Genomic DNA, 18,147 nt, shown 5'->3' on the forward strand with positions numbered 1-18,147 from the left:
GCCTCTATTCTGTACCTTCAATGTGAGTATTCAACATTCATCTGTCAGTGGCCTCATATCTCAACTGATCCACTCGGCAGATACGGACTTTACCTGGCTGGACGATCTCCGTGTTCCCTTCATATCCATCTGGACCAAAGCCCTCATCGAAGAGCTCAACACCGTCCCCAGAAATCCGTCCCTCCGGCGTCTCCAAATCATCCTTACCTTTCGCCTTCCCGAACCTTTCTATTCCGTAGTTGAACGCCCTCTTCAGATTGGCTATGGCAATCTCTAGTCGAAAACTCTCGGACCAACGTCAGCATAGATATAATCATCATCAACGCTGTCCCATACTCGGAGAGATTACTGGGATAATAGGATAATCTGGTCTCTCGATGGACAACGAACCTTCCTGGATATTTTGTGAAGTTCAGCTCATTGGACGTGAGGGGTGTAGACAAGGGAGAATCCTGATGACCCAGTCGGACTTTTTACTCCATAATGTACAAACAATACACGTCTTATCTCCGCCCTCCTCTTCTTACAGCGAAAATTGCTATTGAGCTCTTTTTTTTTCATTTACACACTACTCTTTTTCATTATTCAAACGGTTCTAATTCTCGATGTCAGTAAACCAGAGACGCCCGAATACAATTGAAATCTCACATCCCCGAACTCTAGCGCTCATTTGGCCATCAACGACCGGACCCAGTCCTCTCTCTCCCTCCCCACCCGCAAGTCAAAACGCACTCCAAAACTTCCCGGATGCATACCCGGCTCATCAGCAAAAGCCATAGTATCAATCCTTTCAGTAGGAAGAATGTCAAAAGCCCACAAAAGAAGCGCCGCATTAATGAATAGCGACCTTACAAAAGAAATGAACATTCCAAGAAAAGAGACATGTCACGGAGAAAGCTCACCTATTCGCAACGCGCGATCCAGGACAAACTCTACAGTCAAGCACCATGAGAGATAGGCGCACTCAGGAAACGAAACCTCACCTCCGACCGAATCCATAAACGAATTGCCTGATGTCCTCTCTCACCTTCCCATCAACGATCCATCTCTGAGGATCAAAATCTTCGGGATTAGGAAAAACATCAGTGGAATGGAAGATGGACCTGGTGCTGTTTATTAGCATGGGACATTCTACCTTCCAGAATCGCGGACATACCAAGGCGAGGCAATAATTGTAGCCCCTTTAGGAATCATATAGTCGTGCTATTTTGAAAACAATTCCAGAAAATGGACACAATAGGACCAAGAATCAGCACTAACCCACACAATATCTTCCGACGCGGCATGAGCGATGCCTAACAAACGATCAGCCCGTCATTGACAGACAGAGTAGTGGCTACGTACCGCTTGGGAACAACGGTCGCCTTGCCAAGGCCTTCGTCAGTCCCTACTTCCAAACTTTCCAGACGCAAACACAACTGACCACCTAAAACACTCAGAAACGAATGCCATCACTTGCGGGAGTCGCTCTCGATCTTCAAATGTCGGGCCTGTTCAACATCTCAATTAACAAAGATCACATCGAAGCGCCGAAATTACTGACATCGGTCCTGACCAACCAATTCATCGATTTCTTTTTGTACAACCTTTGCCGCATCAGGAAAACAGGCAGCGGCCATGATAACAAACACCATCGCAGACGCAGTCTAAAGATTGGTATGGCAGTCAGTAGTACCGTAAAGAAAACCAGAAGCAATGAAACCCGAACCGTATTAGATCCAGCAGCAAACATCGAACCAGCAAGAAACGCCGCCTGGTCAAATGACAACTTCTTTTTATCCAAGAGATCCTTCGCGAAACAGCCCAGAACTTCTGCCCCACTGGCCTAAAAAGCTAACATCAATATCTTTCAATGAAACGAACCAATCAGCACCCCTACCATTCTCTCCTGAACACCCCCTAAACATCGACGACACAACGCCTGCGAATCTCGATGCCACCTCTTCAGCTCTGCAAGGTACCCAGGAACCCATCTCAGAACAGGAAACGTATCCACGAGGTACGCCCCCGGGAGAATGGCCCTGCGAAACCTTTCCGCATCTCGAAGCATTTGCTGGAGATCAGGATCATCGAAAGTCGTAGGCGTCGTCTTCCCATACGTCAGGGTAAGAATCACAGACGCTGCATATCTATTGGGGAACGCTAAGCCCAATGCAATCGGACCATATAACAAGGCACGTACATCTTGGTGTGCGGCGTAAACCTTTCCGGGTCGTCAAGAACATTAAGAATCAATTTCTTCGCATGATAGAACTGGATGGGCTCGTAAGCCATAGCTTTGTTCGTCTTCAGATGCGAGTGCAATGCCCTGTAAGTCATACGTCAGCTTCAGGCGATCATCCGCCGCCGCCGATACCAACCTATTCAAAGCCCTCCACCTCGGCGTATCGCTCAGCAGAATAGGCCTAAGACCCCCAGAAAACGTTTCAGAGGCAGCAATAGCCCGTGGTCTGTCCGAAGTCTGCATCCCGCATTTCTCCATGATCTCCACAGCAGCCTAGAAAACATCAGTCCAACAACCGAAGCACAAAAGAAGACAAACTCACATCGTATCGACCAACCACAATATACACCTTTCCAAACCTCTTGAGCGAGAAGACAGGCCCGTACTCCCTCGTCCATTCCTCGTATTTCAAGAAAGCGCTAAGAGAATATAAGCGGGCGATAGCAAATATAAACCGTCACAACCGACGCACCGTTTCCTGGGAAGATCATTCCCGAATAGCCAATGTCCAGGAGGGCCTGGTGGCAGCGACCTCGACTGAAAACGGCGAGAAAGAAGCAATCCAGCTGTAAGGACGCAAGAAATCAATAAGAGCAACCAGGTCATCGTGGTAGGATGCATAGATCGCGCAAAGATAGCATGGTTGCTTAGAACAATCAAGGACTTGGCATTGGAAAATTCACACGAATACGGTCACGATGGCTGAATGTGAACCGTGCGCATGAATGTATTTAGATTACGGCTATAACGTGCACCAAGCCTGTATTGAAAAGTGGTAGAATTAGGTAAAAGATTCTGGAGTCTGGGATTTTTTTCAGGACCAGTGTTCGTATATGCGTGGAGACCGTGGCCGGTTAGCTTGTGTGCCACACTGTGACATGTAGAAGAGTATCACGCGCTCGATAGTAGAAGATCACTGAGTAGGACTCCATGAGATTCGTGAACTAAACAGTGTTGGCAAATTTGTGGCAAATTGCACAAGCGACGCTGTATTTATAGATCGGCGCTTCCGGTCCCACAGCGCGTAGCGAATTGATACGTTCGAACTTTCACTCAACCGAGCAGTGCAACGCCAGCCATCTGGCGAACCCCTCAGTTTCAGGAGAACATTTCACTAGCTGAAACCAATTGGCATCATCGTACCGTCTAAGGCGACATATCATGAATATACTGAGCGCAGTTCGAGGTGAACGTTAGATATGAATCTGAACAAACTCCGATTGAACTCTGACCAATCGTATCATACTGATACCGGTCTAGTAAATGAGTTCTTGAAATGATCATCAGGATCATTCAGAAACTAAATAGCTTCCCTTCTCCGTTTACAGTCCGACAACATCCTCGGTACGCAAACAGATTAGTCTTCAACTTCAAAACGGAGTCCTGCAGAGATTTTCCCTAACAGGCCCATGGATTTCCCCCCATCGTGACTTCAGTCGTGATTCTCATCTCATTTCAAGGCCCCGCGCTCTTCACTGACTCGCTCTACGTCTACGAGCACCACAGAGAAATCGCACCGAATGCTTATACTCATTCTTTCGTCGTCCACCTTGTATATCTTCATTTTCCTACTTGGAAGACAGTCCTTTTCGGACGTAGTATCCACCTGCTTGCTTTGAAACAGATTACCCACGCTTACATGGTTCTCGGTCCAAAATACAATGCGAGAATATCCCAAGCACCTACGGAACAATTTAGCATCGTACCCTTAATATCATATAAATCTGGACCGTCTTCTTTCTAGCGGAGGTTTTACACAAAGGGTATGGTAGGTCAAATGGTATTTGGATGTCATTAGCAGGAGCACGAGGCATGGTAGCACAGTTGATTATTTATTGGACGATGGTGCTCTTGATAACCATATATTACACGGTGAATTAAGAATTAAGCATGGGGCATCTCCGAGAACGAGGGGAGCGGCGTGCGAGTCTTGGTATACATAGGTAGCATCTCTGTCACAAAATTTGGCCAATGTCTTTCCTCTTTGCCCTCCCTTCCTTCGTCGGACTCGAAAGACTCCTTTCATGTTACATCGGTGAAAACCCAATGAAAATCCTGTTTCCTGATCCTGCATGGCATAATGGTACCGGTTAAGACATTTGCACTGATCGTCGGGTTCAACTCCCCACAGGATCTTTCAGGTATAGAGTGAAACCCCCTAGTTTTCGTCCTCGTTCTCAAATGGTAGCATATGGCTCTCATAATTCCAAAATACAAATCAGACATCGAAAAACGCGTCTCCTGTACACGACATGGCTGGTATACAATCTCGTACTGACGTATGTGCCATCCATCCAAAAGCAAAGAGCTAAAAAAGATAAGAAAAACACGAATATCAATAAATTACCCTCCCATTACCCCGACGGAAGACCGATGGGACAAATACTCTGGTGGCGGCGTCCCATGATCCACCCATAACCGAGTCTGGCTCCCGAGTGAATCAGTCTTCTCACCATGCCTCTCCCCATGCTCCGCAGACTTGAAAGCCCCAGCAAGGCTCCTCCGTAATGACCCAATCTGCTCCCTCAGATCCCTCATAGCAGCCTGTCTCGCCTCCAACGAAATCAACGAATTCCGAACAGACCGAGGATGCGGCGCCAAAGTCGGCCGCGCGACGCGTTCTGGCCTTACGTCATGGTCACCCTTTTCCGGTGGGCTGGATTCTGCGTCAGAGTTCTTTGCAGCACGTTCTTTCCTGCCTCTGATGAGTAGGTACACGAGAAGGGCGCTGCTGATCAGGAAAATGACGGATACTATGGTGACTCCGATGATGGCACCGACCGGGATGTCGCATCCGCCAGAAGAAGTCGCTATGGCGGTGGCGGTGTATTCTGCAGCTTCAGAAGTTCTGAAGAGCGATCAGTGGATATATTACAGACAAGAAAGGAAGCGAGTTAACGAACGACGACGGCGGCGAGGGGGTACTAGTTATTCGTGCGATCGCATCCACTCGCTCCACTTCGAATTGTTCACTCTGCGCAAGGGGAGTGTCATCGACGGAAGGACTAGACGATTTTCAGTGATTGATCAAAGAAGAACCGGAATTCGTACTCTGATGTTGCATAGGCATGTATCGTAAACATCCTACCGAAGAATTAGCAATAAACCAACATAAGAACACCTAGCTTACCCATTGTCATTAAACTCGAGCGAGGCATTCACATTTCTCGTAAAGTTGTTCACCCACACCGCTTCGCTCGACAAAAGCGACTGGCCATTTTGTTCGTAAAATTTCTTCAAAAAGAACTCGGACGGATCGTCATTAGAATGAACGAGGTACAGAGTAGTCGGTTCGCCTGCATGCACGATGCTGGGAACCGTGATATTGAGGGCAAAAGATGGTGCCAGGAAGAAAAGGAGAAACGTGAACCTTCGAACACGTGAGTAATCCCGCTCACAGAGACAGCAATTGTAACGTACCAGAGACTGAGAACAACCATTCCTGCCTTCCCAGGCCAAGGTAAACGCAGGAGCTCGTGTGCGCGGTGAAGACGACGAGTCGGGGGTTGAGGACAAGGTGTTCGGTTATTGTCGAGCCATGTCGTGCCGTCATTTGTCACAAACAAATGAATCAGGGTTGTCAGTGGAATAAAAGCGCCGGAATCATGAGAAGTCTCTAGGCGGCCGTAAGGTTCGTCGTACCCTCGAAAGATCAGCTTCGTTAACGCACCCTGTAGCCATGCTTAATTCATAATCTTTCCCACTTCAGTTGCTGTCCTCGACGCAACTTTGAGGTACCACTGACGAATTTCAAGGGAGTATGTATCGCCAGAGGGATTCTTGTAAAAGAATATCAAGCAAAATGAAATCAGGGGAAAAGAGGCGCCCGAGGGCATGAGGAAATAAGCAGGACGACAACGAATTACGCATGCACGCCGTGAGGAGAGTGGGAGGAAGCAGAGAGGTCGAGAACTTTTTTTGTACGGAATTTGTATTCGGTGATGGCCGGACGGAATATACCGACCCAATTCAACCCAGGGCCATTCTGGTTTGATAACTTATTCATTCATGTATCATACTATACCATCAACGCAAGGTCCAGTGCTCTGTATAATCCTTGCCTTTATGCAGTAGGGAAACTCGTTGAGAAAACGCGTGATCTGGAATTTCTCTTCGCATCTCTATTTAATTACATGCCATCCATCGACGAGCTCGGACCCACCCCCATACGGAATTCAGCTCCGTTTCATCACGGAACCGTATTGGTCAAAAGCGAAACCAAAAGTATCGTGGGTTTCGAAAGGCACCTCAGGAGAACAGCATTCTCGTACTTTTCCTATACATCTGAATCCCCCGACGCGCCGGGGGCTTCGTGTCTTCTTCATACTATCGAAATCAGACTCCCAATTTTCTGTGTCAATAAGAGGCGCGCAACGTCTGCTGTGACGGAAGCCGATTTTATCCTTTGTATCATTGAGAAAACAAGAACGGGTCTAGGATACCATGTACCCCGCCAACAACTTCCGCTCAGAAGCCTATAGTATTGATATCCATCAGCACAACACAGCACTATCACCATGCGGTAAAAACCAACTCACCAGGCTCACATATCCGAACCTCAACCACGCCCCCCTTTATCAATTCCACAAGTGGGACCTCAATCTCATTAAACGGACCCACATCCTGATCGTACAACGACACGATCTCGACCTCTAACAACTTCAGCGACTTGACCCGTTTCAGAGCCCCGTCTAATTCTTTCCACTGGCTCAACATTGAAATGCGCCCAACGCGAAGCGTAACTCGCTCGAGCACGCAACCAGGGAGTCCGCTCAACCGGAAGTTGTTGATCCACCATATGATAACGAAAAAATCGGCCTGGCGGTCCCGGAAATGATCGTCGAGCACGATGGTGATCGAACGTAGATTACCGAGTCGGAGGGGCTCGTTCAGCCAATGTGTGCTGAAGAGGCCTAAAAGGAGGTCATCAGCAATTCTCATAGAAGGATAGTGAAATAATACCACATACTAGAAATACTGCGTGGCGGGTGAAAAACCTCGAGTTCCTGAAGCGGAATCGTTGGGCTATCCAACATCGTCTGTACACAATGCAGACGCTCCAACATATCGATGCAGACCTCCGCAACACGCAGAGAATCTAGTGCGATAGGAGAGAACGCCTCCGACATCAACAAACCCATATCAAACATCTCTTCTCTCTCCTCAAATACAATCAAATGCTCGATGGCAGGCCTCGCCCCAACAAACGATCCATAGCTCCGCGTGCCCATCTTACATCTCGCAAAAGAGAGCTGTAGAAGAGTATCCGTAGACCCGGAGATGAATGAGCACAACAATGCCGAGTCTCGGAAATGGCAAACGTCGGAGCTGATGGACTGGTACGCGTGAGAGCTCAACGCCCGCTGGGCAGTATCCTTGACATCGTCCTACTCAAGGCAGCGTAAATGAATGTTCTTCATATTGACAAAAGACGAAACGAGGCTGGGGAACGTGTCTTCGAAATCCACGCTGTCCAATCTCTTATTATCGATACACAGAGACTCAACCAAGGAGGGGATATCAACGGGGGACGACTGGCAGATTTCATGAAACTCGCAGCACCGCTTCCACGTCGTCAGAACAACGTTCCGGAACAGATACTTCCTCGCCCTCGGAACGAACGCCTTGTTAACCAGACTGCAGAACAAAAGCGTCCTGCAGCGTTCCCGCGACATCGCGGTTCCGTCGTGTTGGATTTCGTCAACTATGGCTTCGATGAGTTCTTGAGGGAGTGACGCCATCTGGTAACGGGAATCAGTAGAGGGGTTTCTGAGTCACCGATGGATACGATGGTGGTTGAAAGGCAAAATGATGAATTTGAATTTAGAATGGCAAGTTCCGATACTGGTTATTGATGCCACGATAGGATGTGGATGTGTAGAGATTCGTAGCAAGTATTCAAAAAGTCAGGTATTACGTGGTCAAAGGCTATATAGAGATGAGAATACACTAGTAAGAGTGAGAAGGAAAAGGCATACATGTCGGAACTCGACCATCCCTCCGACCTTTTCTCATCATATTTATTTTGCCAGTGAACAAAAGTTCTCTCCATCAGATCTAAGGAGCCGAGCATCAGGGTCTTTCCAGGGAGCGAAGACACTGACGACGATATGAGGCGACTTCCGCACGGCTTTCGGAAGTTCAATTTTTGATGGAAGCATCAAAAAGTTAGGCTCCTCTGCGTACAAAGGCGAGTTGAGCTCGGCGTATGCCGTGTGCTATTCTCCGGGATGGTACTTATGGAACAGCTCCTTCCAGCATGACTCGTACAGGGCGCCAATCTCGGTGAGGGGAGCGAAATAGTCTGGAGGAATCGGGGGACATAGAGAGGTAATCGAAATGCGTGCCATAAACCCGCTGAGCGACAAAAATTTTGTTCACGGCAATCCCTGAACTGCCGTTGTCCGTAGGCTGCTTTGTATCTCCGAGCACCGCGCCATGAGCGGAGCCGGTCTTGGCTTTGCCGCGAGCAGTACCCGATGGCCGTGCAAATATGAATGAACGTTCGTTTGTCTCTGATAATTTTAGTAGTCTCGAATCCAGAGATGGTACCATGAGCTGCTGGGAACGTTGGCCCGGTCCGTGACCACATACATTAGGGCAGGTTTATCGTACTTCTCCGCTTATTTGTAGCTACAACTGCAACTATCAGTCGCGAATACCCATTCCCTCTCGGACCTAGCAATACGGTTCTACTGCGATACTAATCAACAAATTAAGCATGGTAGATTAACCTGTAGTGGTGGATAGCATGGAAACCCACTTCGTTTCTTTTCCGCGGACAAGGAGGAATAGGCTAACATGGTCATCGAAGTGGGGCAAGAGAAGAGTCTGTTGATAGAAATTGGAATTAGTACTTGTATTGTTATTCCCATCCATCACCTCGAGAACGTGAAACCCGTTTACTCTGGATCTTCACGGATGTAGCATGAGTGAAGCAAAGGTCAGACGATGCATCGTCCGCCACCGAACAGTCGTCACAGATTACCATGGATCAAAATGAGCAGCAAGAAAGAGAGAGCCTCTTATCCGACTCCTTCTCGCAGGCAATCGTCGCCCATAAAGCAATAGACGCCATTGTCTACAAAAAAACATCAGAACACAGACCGGAGAACTGACTGGCCAATACGCGCCAACGACCGGCAAGCCAGGCTTATTAACCGTCTTCGCCAGGTCCTTCGACGCAACAGCCAACCTCACCACATATACCGTGCCCAAGCAACCCTATCTATCTTCGGCTCAATAACAGGGAACTCGATGACCAGCGGCGATCCCGAATCAGGGTTATGATATTTCTTCAGCGCGTCGTCCCCACTGAATATGGATGTATTGTCACAAGCAAGCGTGACCCGCCGACAGGAAGAACCTATTCCGGTTGAACCACCCGGCATTCTTGGGCTTGAAACGCATGAGCCTGCTACACCAATCAGCGCCGCTGCCATGGTTGTACTATGGTGACCTTCCTTGGATCGCTGCATCAGTCGGTGGCAAGAACGGAGCAGATGGTGTTCACAATGAGATTCCCATTAGAGTCCATACGAAGCTGAAAAAGAAAACAAAAAGTTGACGTTTTCCTTGCCATAAATGAAATGCGAGGTGACCCCCACATTTCCCATGACACAAGGGCGGGACGGGCACTTCTGATGCATAGTAGGTTCGACATGCTGACGGGATCATAAGTCAGATTGCGAACGCCTTAATAAAATTGTCCTATCGGTCTATCAAGGCCCTAATGGAAGCAGACACTGCTTTTGCCTCAGCGTATAATGATGGGTCTTAGCAGCCGTCGATTCGAAAAAAAAAGGAACCCAACGTTCGATTACGGCCTAATGATACACTGAAATCAGAGTACGCCACACAGCGCACCTATAACACTGAGCACCACCACGACCATAGGAACTCTTCCTTCTCGTTCACCGCCAGTCCAAAGGCAAGTCCCCGCAGCCTTCTGATGCACCACAGTCGTCGTGGCCGGTACAGCCACTTCGGTCGTACCATTCGGCAGAACCTCATCTTCAGTCGATACATACACGGGCTCCATGATCACCGGTGTATACGTCGCAATGTATTCCTCATAACATGGCGCTTGAACAGGATTAGCCCCAAGAAGAGTAGTAAGGTTTCCCGTAGCTAACAAGCATGCTCAGGTTGATAGGGAAAAAAAGGGAGCGAGGGACAGGACATACTGATCTCATCAACAGTATTCGAAATATAACACTGCACATCTTGATCAATGGTAAAGGTTCCTGCAGCAACACAGCAGGAAGGGTCACCATATGGGTTGCAGTGGCACTAATTGATGGCTTTTTGCAGGACTCCAGACTCCCAGCTATTAAAAATGTCAGTATGGTAATCATAGCCAGTTGGATTGCCATTGGAGAATCTGCAAGCAGATAAAAAGACTGAGAACAGAAAGATGGCATGGGTATCCTCACACAAAAGGCTGTCAAGGTGTCATAGTGTCACTCTGTTGATCCTGGAACTCTTGAGTGACTCAGTATACCTGTAACAGTCAATGGGCTGTAATTACTACAATGATGTGGGCACATTTACCTCCATGAATATCTGTGGAAGAGTGACAGGATACTTTGGGTCATTACATGTCTCATTGTCTGGCCCCCATTGAAAGAAAGGCAACATGAGATTTGTGATCTTTAGAGTGTACATTCTGTAAGATATCAGTTTGGTTTACACCTGAGTGACCTTCTGTATCTTTCCATCCAAACAGCTTGGAAAGTTCTGCCTCAAATGAAATTAGCAGATGCTATTGAATTTGTCTAACCATAAACATACAATTTGTGATCATATACCAGATGTGCAGTCCTGATTGATGGGAAGCTCATTGTACTTGGTTGATACACTATCAAAGTTGAACCAAAAGGTAATAGTTTCTATGTGAAGCCGGATGCATTGAGAGTGCAAAGGTTAGGATCTCCTGTAAGGTGTTATCAGCAAATGCAGATGAGAGACAGATGAGATACAGACCAGAGATCATCTTAAACTGCATAGCCATGTCAGAATTCACAGTGTGAGAATGGAGATGAATAGCAGACTCACGTCATCAGGAAATGGGATTGTTAAAGAGAAATTGTCACTGAAGAGGTAGTCTGCATGATATGTCAGTGGGTGAACATTCATGAGACAAGTCCAAGTATATCTTAAAGTAGGGTTAATAGGAAGATATAGCATAGTCAATGGGTATGCATATCACAGCACTCTCATTCACAGTAACAAATGATCCATCATTTTTCCTGCAGGCAAAGATATGTCATTCAGTGTCCAGGCTGGAGAAGCATGAAGCACACTTACTACCAGAAAAGATGATTTCAATGTTTGGATTAGAAGAAATCCCAAAGCACCATGTGAAAAAGACATACTAGATACCAATAATCACTCTTATCTTCCTGAATGGGTAACAATGTACATTTACTATCTTGCAAATTGGCTGTTGACATGTTTAAGCTAAAGCAACTTTCTCCTAGTACTGCTTGCCTTCAGAAAAAGAAAGCAGATTGAAGGAGGTAGGGTCAGACCAGAATGAACATGAGATCCCACCATCCCTGGGTATTGAATAGGATCCATTCGTTGTATTGTCAGAACATTATCTGCCACCATGAAATACATGAGCCTCTGAAACTGAACAGGTGAGAAATGAAACAAACCCGCGGCCATCAACCAGCATGAGCACAGATCTGGGATCCAGGAAAGGGAAAAGAAAGAGAAAATCATTACGGTCATGATGACAGAAGGGGAAAAAGGCGGCATACGATACACAAGCTCGTGGAAACAATGAAGACAATGATTTTGTTCCTCAAAATAGTATCAGATTCACACGTATAGCCATCGATTTCTCTGCCGCGGAGGTGCCGCGGTATTGACCTCCACTCTTTCTCCTTCTGATCATCTCCGCCACACAATTTTCTCAACGCAATGTCATTCCAGCCGCTGAACGTCCCGTGGATTCCTTTATTTCCCTGAAACGTGGCTAAACGAGATACGGCGGTCGACCGTCATTCTGGGTCTTTTTGAAGCAACGATTGACAGCACAAATTCTCCAAACAGACGAACATTCATTTCGTTGCGTTGCAAAGGCTACCGAAAGTATCGGATTCGGACATTCTCCTGTTTACATTCCTCGGCCCCTCGGCCCGCATGGCATGTTTCCGCCAAGGACTTCACTGTCAGGGCCAACACAACATCATGCGGATTTATTGTCTGTCGCTGCCGGGAGACTACACTCACAGTTAAATACCTCAGTACAAGTCTCTCTCTCATCTCTCCCTCTCCGATTCACGTCGCTCCTTTTCTAGATGGTTTCAGATCCAACCTCGCTCGAGCGGATGCACCAGCTATATCACCTCCCCGTCATACCTCTGCCTGACGAACTCAGCGATCCAGATACTCTATATCACCCCAATGCTCACTTCGAGCTGCATACCTGCTCCCCTCCACGAAGCCCCCATCACGACCAATGCATGTACACCGAAGACTCCCTCCGCCTCGAGAAAACCGCCGGCCTCTATGCGGCCTCCATGACCCACCGTATATCTCTCCCCACATATGCACACCCCTCATCACCAATAGTCTTGCGCGAAAAGCTCTGTGGCGGTTTCCGCGAGGGACGCGTTACTCACGTATGGACTGCTACCAGGGCTGGAGAGACGGTTATCGCGAAAATATTCGACCCTCTCTACTTCATAGATCCCTACGAAGGCACAGACCCATTCCCATTCGTCGATCTCTCCGTATCCCGCGAAGTCGAAGCATACCACAGGCTCGAGCCTCTCCAGGGCACGCGCGTCCCGCGGTTTCTCGGGCTATTCGTCTCACCCCTACCCACACAGGGCAATCGCACGGTATACGTCCTCTTACTCGAACACGTTGCAGGCCAGGACGTCCGCTACCTCGTCCCTCCTCCAACATCAGATTCCGATCCAGACAAAGTCGAAAACCTCTGTTCGGCCCACCGTTCTGCGATCGTGGATTCAGCAGTGAACGTCTTTTTCGACATACTCATGTGTGGTGTGAAGCAGCGCGACATGGCACCGAGGAACGTCATCATACGGCCTCCGAGACATCGTGGAGACGCGTTTTGCGCCAAGGAAGACTGTCCCGTGCGGTTTTCAGTCGACGCCAGTAATGTGGAGAGTGTGATGATTGATTTTGAGGGATCGGAACTTTGGGACCCAGATCACGAGTTCTACGATCAGCAGACCAGGGAGAGAGAGATGCATTCGCTGAGGGAAGATTTCTTGGAGGATTGGTGGTATGGAAAGTACGGCATATGAGTTATCACATTGCACCTATCCAATCTTTGTTTTTTAGGACTATTTTTTCAACCTTAAAAACATACCCGCCCTAGTAGTGACGATTATCCAGAGGCAGGAAGACAATAGTCTCCAGGCCGACGGGTCTATGCGCTGTGGGCTTTGACCCCACCTTATTCTCGGGAGCCCCCATGGGAAATCGTTTATTTGAGTTACGCTGTCACACTGTGATGGTTGCCGTTCTAGGTTTACCACGTGTTGCGTCCACTTTTCCAGAAAAAGCCACATCTCTAGGTCCCTGTAGTAGTAGCTTGACCGCGGTCTCAGAACATATTCTGTCTACGAAATCAAAAGAGTACCAGCGCGATACCTTTATTTTCTCAACGCACTTTACCAGCTCAGCTCCTTGTTGGTGAGTATCGGATCACTTGAACCGTTACGAGTCACGCGCCGACGAACGCAACTTGTTTTCAGGGTTAAACCAGCGTCTAACACCAGTCAACAGCACGACTTTGCAACTCCTAAAGCCCCATAGCAAACCCTTCCATCTCCGTCCCCTAATGGTATAAAGCCCAACGGTCCCCCCATCCCCGCGAACTCGACAGAACCGCTCCCGACAGGAAATTGCGGCTGGTATGACTCAGGTTAGGCCCTGCTGGCAACATCGTTGCATTATACTAACACTCTACAGATAACGTCGAAGCAACTTTTTTCCCCACGATTACGACTATGCCCAATCCTACTTCTTTTGCAGCCATGGAATCGATTTGGACAGAACTTCCTGATCAGGGGACAATAGTATGTTCCTTTATATTTTCTGATCCTCCGAGCCAGCCTCTTCCTGTAGTTTGCCGTGATACCGTCAGTGGCGTACGCAGTTCATCAAAAAGACAGGCACCGATGCTTCGTTACTGGAACTGCATTGATTTAGTATGGATGTTTCCGCCTCCTACACTGGCTTGGTACGGCCAAAGTTTATATTTCGATGTTTGCACTGATGTGATGTGTGCCTTACTACCAGTCTCTTTATCCGCCGCTGAAGGAAAATTACGAGCCTATATTAGAGTTCTTCGAAACCGCTTCTAATGCCGCATTCCTGCACAAGGACCTCATCCCTTTTTCCCTCGACAATGCTTTCAGCGTTGACGTCGACATAAGCATACTTCCAGTGTACCCTCAGCTTCAGAACTGATTACAAAGACCTCAGGATGATCATCGCGTTTAAATCTTTCGCGATATCGGGCCCGCTCAAAACCTTTTTCCGCCCCATCTCAGAGTCTTCCCCAATGAGGGGCTGGTACCTCAGAGAATATTTTCGGAACTCTCTCAAAGTAAATATTCGCTATAGAGACATTTGCGAAGATTATCCATTCCATGCAGTTATTGACATGATGAATGATCTCCGGGTCGCATGGTGTGGCAGCGGCGAGGAAGCACTTGAACTGGCACCGATGACGGATCCTCGATGGCAAACCGTTATCGAAAAATCTATGGGAGAACAGATTGTAACCCCGTTCTATGGAATGCAATTACTTCGCATATTTGTGGGTGCGCAATTTTCACAGAAATATTCTGTGGAGAAGAACACAAAGACTGCTGACATCATCGTCTTCGTATTCCACCAGAGCTTCCCTTCGGATACCTTGGGCTTCAGATCTCCAGCGAAAATATTCACGCTAGCCACCAACCGTAAGCGACTTTCCTTCGCCGTCGCAGCTGCCGCGGTAGGAGACCAAAGCTGGTGCATTGATCATATTTCTGGGGCCTTATTTCTACGCTAGGAGTGTAGTGCGCGGTCCGGATCCTCAGTGATCATCACGACAGCGTAATACCTGTAGCTAGAACCGAAACTACCGCTAGCCATTCCCCATTCCCTCTTCTTCGACATTGCGATATGTCCCCGACGTATTTGACGATGGCGAACAGAGACTTACATTAATTTATGGGAGCATGACACCAAGGTTTGTGTTCCTTTGCTTCTAGAACATCAGCTCATTCACTCTTTAGCAGGTTCATGGAAGGTCTTGTGGGTTGCTCGTTCTCATTGTAATCCTGTTCAACTTCTTATTGATTCCATGATAGATTCCTCGTAACCATTGATTGTGTCCTTGCTCTTTCACCGTTCACCTCGCATTTGAGGTCGATACGAACTCTGATGGGGGGTGGCATAGGAGGAGATGGCAAAACAAAAGAGACCCTGCTGGTGACAGGTGTCCGCTCTTTGTTCGGATTGACAAGTTTTTATCCACCAGTACGGACAATTCCGGCAGGTCCCCAGAGCGTATTACCCTTATTTTCACCCAAGATTCTACCAGGTAAGGCATTTCCTGTTTTCTTCTCTTGCTCAGCTCACGGAAATAATCCAATGGTTCTGTCGTCCTTTCGTCGAGGCTTTCGTTTCAGGTCCGACGAAACATCGGTCTCGTCCTTTTCACCTTCATTTATTCCGGACTACGCACAACCCACAATCTTTTCCTCAACCTTCGACGTCCTCTCTTTGGATGAGTCCTCCATGGCTTCCTCCTCGGACCACAGTTCTTGATGCAGTGGTCAATCCTTCTCTGAACGTCCAGACTAGCGGTGGAATCAACGAGCGGATCGGAAGGTGCGTCCCTAGATGATATCTAAAACGCTAACTGTTAACATGTAATTTTGAAAGCTCAAATTACAGATGGAGTACCGAGAAGTGACAACAAAGGGAATTCGAATGAAATACTATGACATCATAGGGCCTCGGTACGAGCGATGGTAATTGATATAGAGAGATAAGACGATCAGCAAAGAGAAGGACAAGCGCCGGACATAGAATTCTCAGAGTGCGAGCGACCGGCTGCCAAGATTTCGGAATGGTGCCCGTGTTCCGTTGGTTGATCATTACTAATGATATCAAATGGGGTCACGCTCTTCGTTGGCAGCATTCCAGAATCGAGACGCGTTTAGAGACAAGGAAGAATCCGATATTTCTGCTGTGAAAGACATCAGCTTGAGGCGTACATACAACATCCGACATTCGTGTTAATGGCCAAGATCTGTATCATGATGGAGCTGCAGAGGGATCGATCCATCACGGCCGCCGTGGAAGTCTCCGATAAAGATAAGACAGAGAAAATGTGGCGCCCATTGTCGTAAAAGCTTGAACGACGCGTCGGTCAGTGAGTCACGGGCAATATCACTAAGACGCGGTCACGTCTGATCACGGGTCCTTAGTCACTCTTCTTTGTCATAACATCCTTCAGGCGATCTTAGTTTCAGCGGAGCCAAAACGAATTTTCCGCAACCTTTTTACCCGTCACATCGCCTCATTTGGATAGTATTAGACTCAATATTCCTGTCGCCAAATAGCGCGACCAATACGTCAAAAAGCCATTCCTTCCTCTTTCCACCCATCATCCACCACCGCCCGTTCGCCCATGGTTGCCTTCGTCCAACGTCCCGCTCCCACTTTCAAAGCTGCCGCCGTCGTCGATGGTCTTTTCGAGGATGTCTCTTTGACAGATTACATCGGTCAATGGTACGAGCCCTTTCAATTCTTTCCCCGGAAGCGATAACGAATCGATCTTAGGGTCGTCCTCTTCTTCTACCCTATGTACGCACATATCCGTCTCTCTTATCTCGAGTCTGAACGACAGTCAGGGACTTCACATTTGTCTGCCCTACCGAAATCCTGGCCTTCAACGACGCCCTAGACGAGTTCACGGCCCTCGACACCAAGGTTCTCGGTGCGTTTGTCTTTGTCACATGGAGAAAATTCCCACTTCATTTCGTTATTGACATCCAGGCGTGTCCACCGACTCACAGCACTCTCACTTTGCCTGGGCCAACCAGCCCCGCAAGGAGGGCGGGCTCGGTCCCGACCTCAAACTGACCCTCATCGCCGACCGAAATATGTCCATCTCGCGCGATTACGGCGTCCTTCTCGAGGAGGAAGGCATCGCTCTCCGCGGCCTCTTTATCATCGACCCCAAGGGTATCCTCAGGTATTTCGCCACCCCTACATATTATTTCTCGTACCCCGTTTTATTGACGTCTCGTCTCTAGGCAAATCACTGTCAATGATCTCCCTGTCGGGCGTTCCGTCGACGAGACCATTCGTCTCATCAAAGCTTTCCAATTCACCGTGCGTTATCCAAAAAAACACTTTACCATCGTCATCTTATCACATCTTTGTTTAGGACAAATACGGAGAAGTTTGCCCTGCTAACTGGCATGAAGGCGACAAGACGATGAAGGCTGATCCAAAGGGATCTAAGGAGTACTTTTCGGCAGTGGGTGGTGATGGTCCGAACAAGCGTGCGCGTCAGGCTTAATCGCAGCTAAACGCAGGAGAGGAGTATCAGTAAGAGGAAAGTGGAATCTTAGACGGCGGCATAGGTCTAGATCGACGTTATCTCAACTCAATGTTCTTCTGTTCCCGTTGTATGATTATCCTTCTGTTAATGGCCATACTACAAAGTATTGCAGATCTCGCTGTCGCTTATTATATGCACAAATACATTATTTCTGTTTCCGATTCATTGTAGTAATTTCGCATTAAAGTTCTGTACCTGAGCCAATAACCCTGCAGACAAAACGGTATGGAGATTTCAAAGAAACCAGATGCGCACGGTCCACTATAACATCGAAAACGAAGTTTCAGGATGTTAGTAAATCTATCTG

At 47.9% G+C, this 18,147-nt stretch overlaps 8 protein-coding genes across 8 annotated transcripts; 4 read left to right on the plus strand and 4 right to left on the minus strand.

Annotated features, from left to right (window-relative positions):
* Positions 1-437: 437 nt before the first annotated feature.
* Positions 438-2,885, minus strand: BT62DRAFT_939118 (cytochrome P450). Its single transcript, XM_043187657.1, has 15 exons — positions 2,697-2,885; positions 2,547-2,643; positions 2,361-2,497; positions 2,183-2,308; positions 1,880-2,129; positions 1,709-1,825; positions 1,544-1,646; positions 1,424-1,490; positions 1,345-1,364; positions 1,261-1,295; positions 1,157-1,203; positions 984-1,103; positions 903-932; positions 649-847; positions 438-595 (listed from the first exon to the last, which is right to left on the minus strand). Exons 1-14 carry the CDS (start codon positions 2,828-2,830, stop codon positions 667-669), a joined length of 1,464 nt encoding a protein of 487 aa, XP_043032793.1. The 5' UTR covers positions 2,831-2,885; the 3' UTR covers positions 438-595; positions 649-666.
* A 1,509-nt stretch (positions 2,886-4,394) lies between these two features.
* Positions 4,395-6,115, minus strand: BT62DRAFT_939119 (uncharacterized protein). The gene is made up of 6 exons (XM_043187658.1): positions 5,895-6,115; positions 5,645-5,840; positions 5,355-5,594; positions 5,276-5,308; positions 5,128-5,229; positions 4,395-5,072 (listed from the first exon to the last, which is right to left on the minus strand). Exons 2-6 carry the CDS (start codon positions 5,662-5,664, stop codon positions 4,568-4,570), a joined length of 900 nt encoding a protein of 299 aa, XP_043032794.1. The 5' UTR covers positions 5,665-5,840; positions 5,895-6,115; the 3' UTR covers positions 4,395-4,567.
* Positions 6,116-6,657: 542 nt separating this feature from the next.
* Positions 6,658-7,455, minus strand: BT62DRAFT_924814 (uncharacterized protein; the record flags this gene model as incomplete). The annotated part of the gene is made up of 5 exons (XM_043184666.1): positions 6,658-6,699; positions 6,763-6,796; positions 6,858-7,137; positions 7,194-7,263; positions 7,303-7,455. The coding sequence occupies 5 exons, from the start codon at positions 7,453-7,455 to the stop codon at positions 6,658-6,660; spliced, it is 579 nt and encodes a 192-aa protein (XP_043032795.1).
* A 3,986-nt stretch (positions 7,456-11,441) lies between these two features.
* BT62DRAFT_939120 (uncharacterized protein) lies at positions 11,442-11,973 on the minus strand. Its single transcript, XM_043187659.1, has 4 exons — positions 11,887-11,973; positions 11,758-11,829; positions 11,534-11,708; positions 11,442-11,475 (listed from the first exon to the last, which is right to left on the minus strand). The coding sequence occupies exons 1-3, from the start codon at positions 11,960-11,962 to the stop codon at positions 11,563-11,565; spliced, it is 294 nt and encodes a 97-aa protein (XP_043032796.1). The 5' UTR covers positions 11,963-11,973; the 3' UTR covers positions 11,442-11,475; positions 11,534-11,562.
* A 384-nt stretch (positions 11,974-12,357) lies between these two features.
* BT62DRAFT_939121 (uncharacterized protein) lies at positions 12,358-13,658 on the plus strand. The gene has a single exon (XM_043187660.1). It carries the CDS (start codon positions 12,535-12,537, stop codon positions 13,510-13,512), a length of 978 nt encoding a protein of 325 aa, XP_043032797.1. The 5' UTR covers positions 12,358-12,534; the 3' UTR covers positions 13,513-13,658.
* BT62DRAFT_769123 (uncharacterized protein) lies at positions 13,598-14,153 on the plus strand. Its single transcript, XM_043182218.1, has 2 exons — positions 13,598-13,903; positions 13,966-14,153. Exons 1-2 carry the CDS (start codon positions 13,683-13,685, stop codon positions 14,024-14,026), a joined length of 282 nt encoding a protein of 93 aa, XP_043032798.1. The 5' UTR covers positions 13,598-13,682; the 3' UTR covers positions 14,027-14,153.
* A 228-nt stretch (positions 14,154-14,381) lies between these two features.
* BT62DRAFT_769066 (uncharacterized protein) lies at positions 14,382-15,408 on the plus strand. Its single transcript, XM_043182217.1, has 2 exons — positions 14,382-14,453; positions 14,513-15,408. Exon 2 carries the CDS (start codon positions 14,700-14,702, stop codon positions 15,270-15,272), a length of 573 nt encoding a protein of 190 aa, XP_043032799.1. The 5' UTR covers positions 14,382-14,453; positions 14,513-14,699; the 3' UTR covers positions 15,273-15,408.
* Positions 15,409-16,512: 1,104 nt separating this feature from the next.
* On the plus strand, positions 16,513-17,963 carry BT62DRAFT_768919 (peroxiredoxin). The gene is made up of 7 exons (XM_043182216.1): positions 16,513-16,639; positions 16,699-17,002; positions 17,054-17,077; positions 17,125-17,210; positions 17,270-17,468; positions 17,530-17,608; positions 17,664-17,963. The coding sequence occupies exons 2-7, from the start codon at positions 16,902-16,904 to the stop codon at positions 17,796-17,798; spliced, it is 624 nt and encodes a 207-aa protein (XP_043032800.1). The 5' UTR covers positions 16,513-16,639; positions 16,699-16,901; the 3' UTR covers positions 17,799-17,963.
* The last annotated feature ends 184 nt before the right edge of the window (positions 17,964-18,147 follow it).

The sequence above is a fragment of the Guyanagaster necrorhizus genome (genome assembly GCF_019112545.1).
Source record: "Guyanagaster necrorhizus MCA 3950 unplaced genomic scaffold BT62scaffold_80, whole genome shotgun sequence".
Taxonomy (NCBI): domain Eukaryota; kingdom Fungi; phylum Basidiomycota; class Agaricomycetes; order Agaricales; family Physalacriaceae; genus Guyanagaster; species Guyanagaster necrorhizus.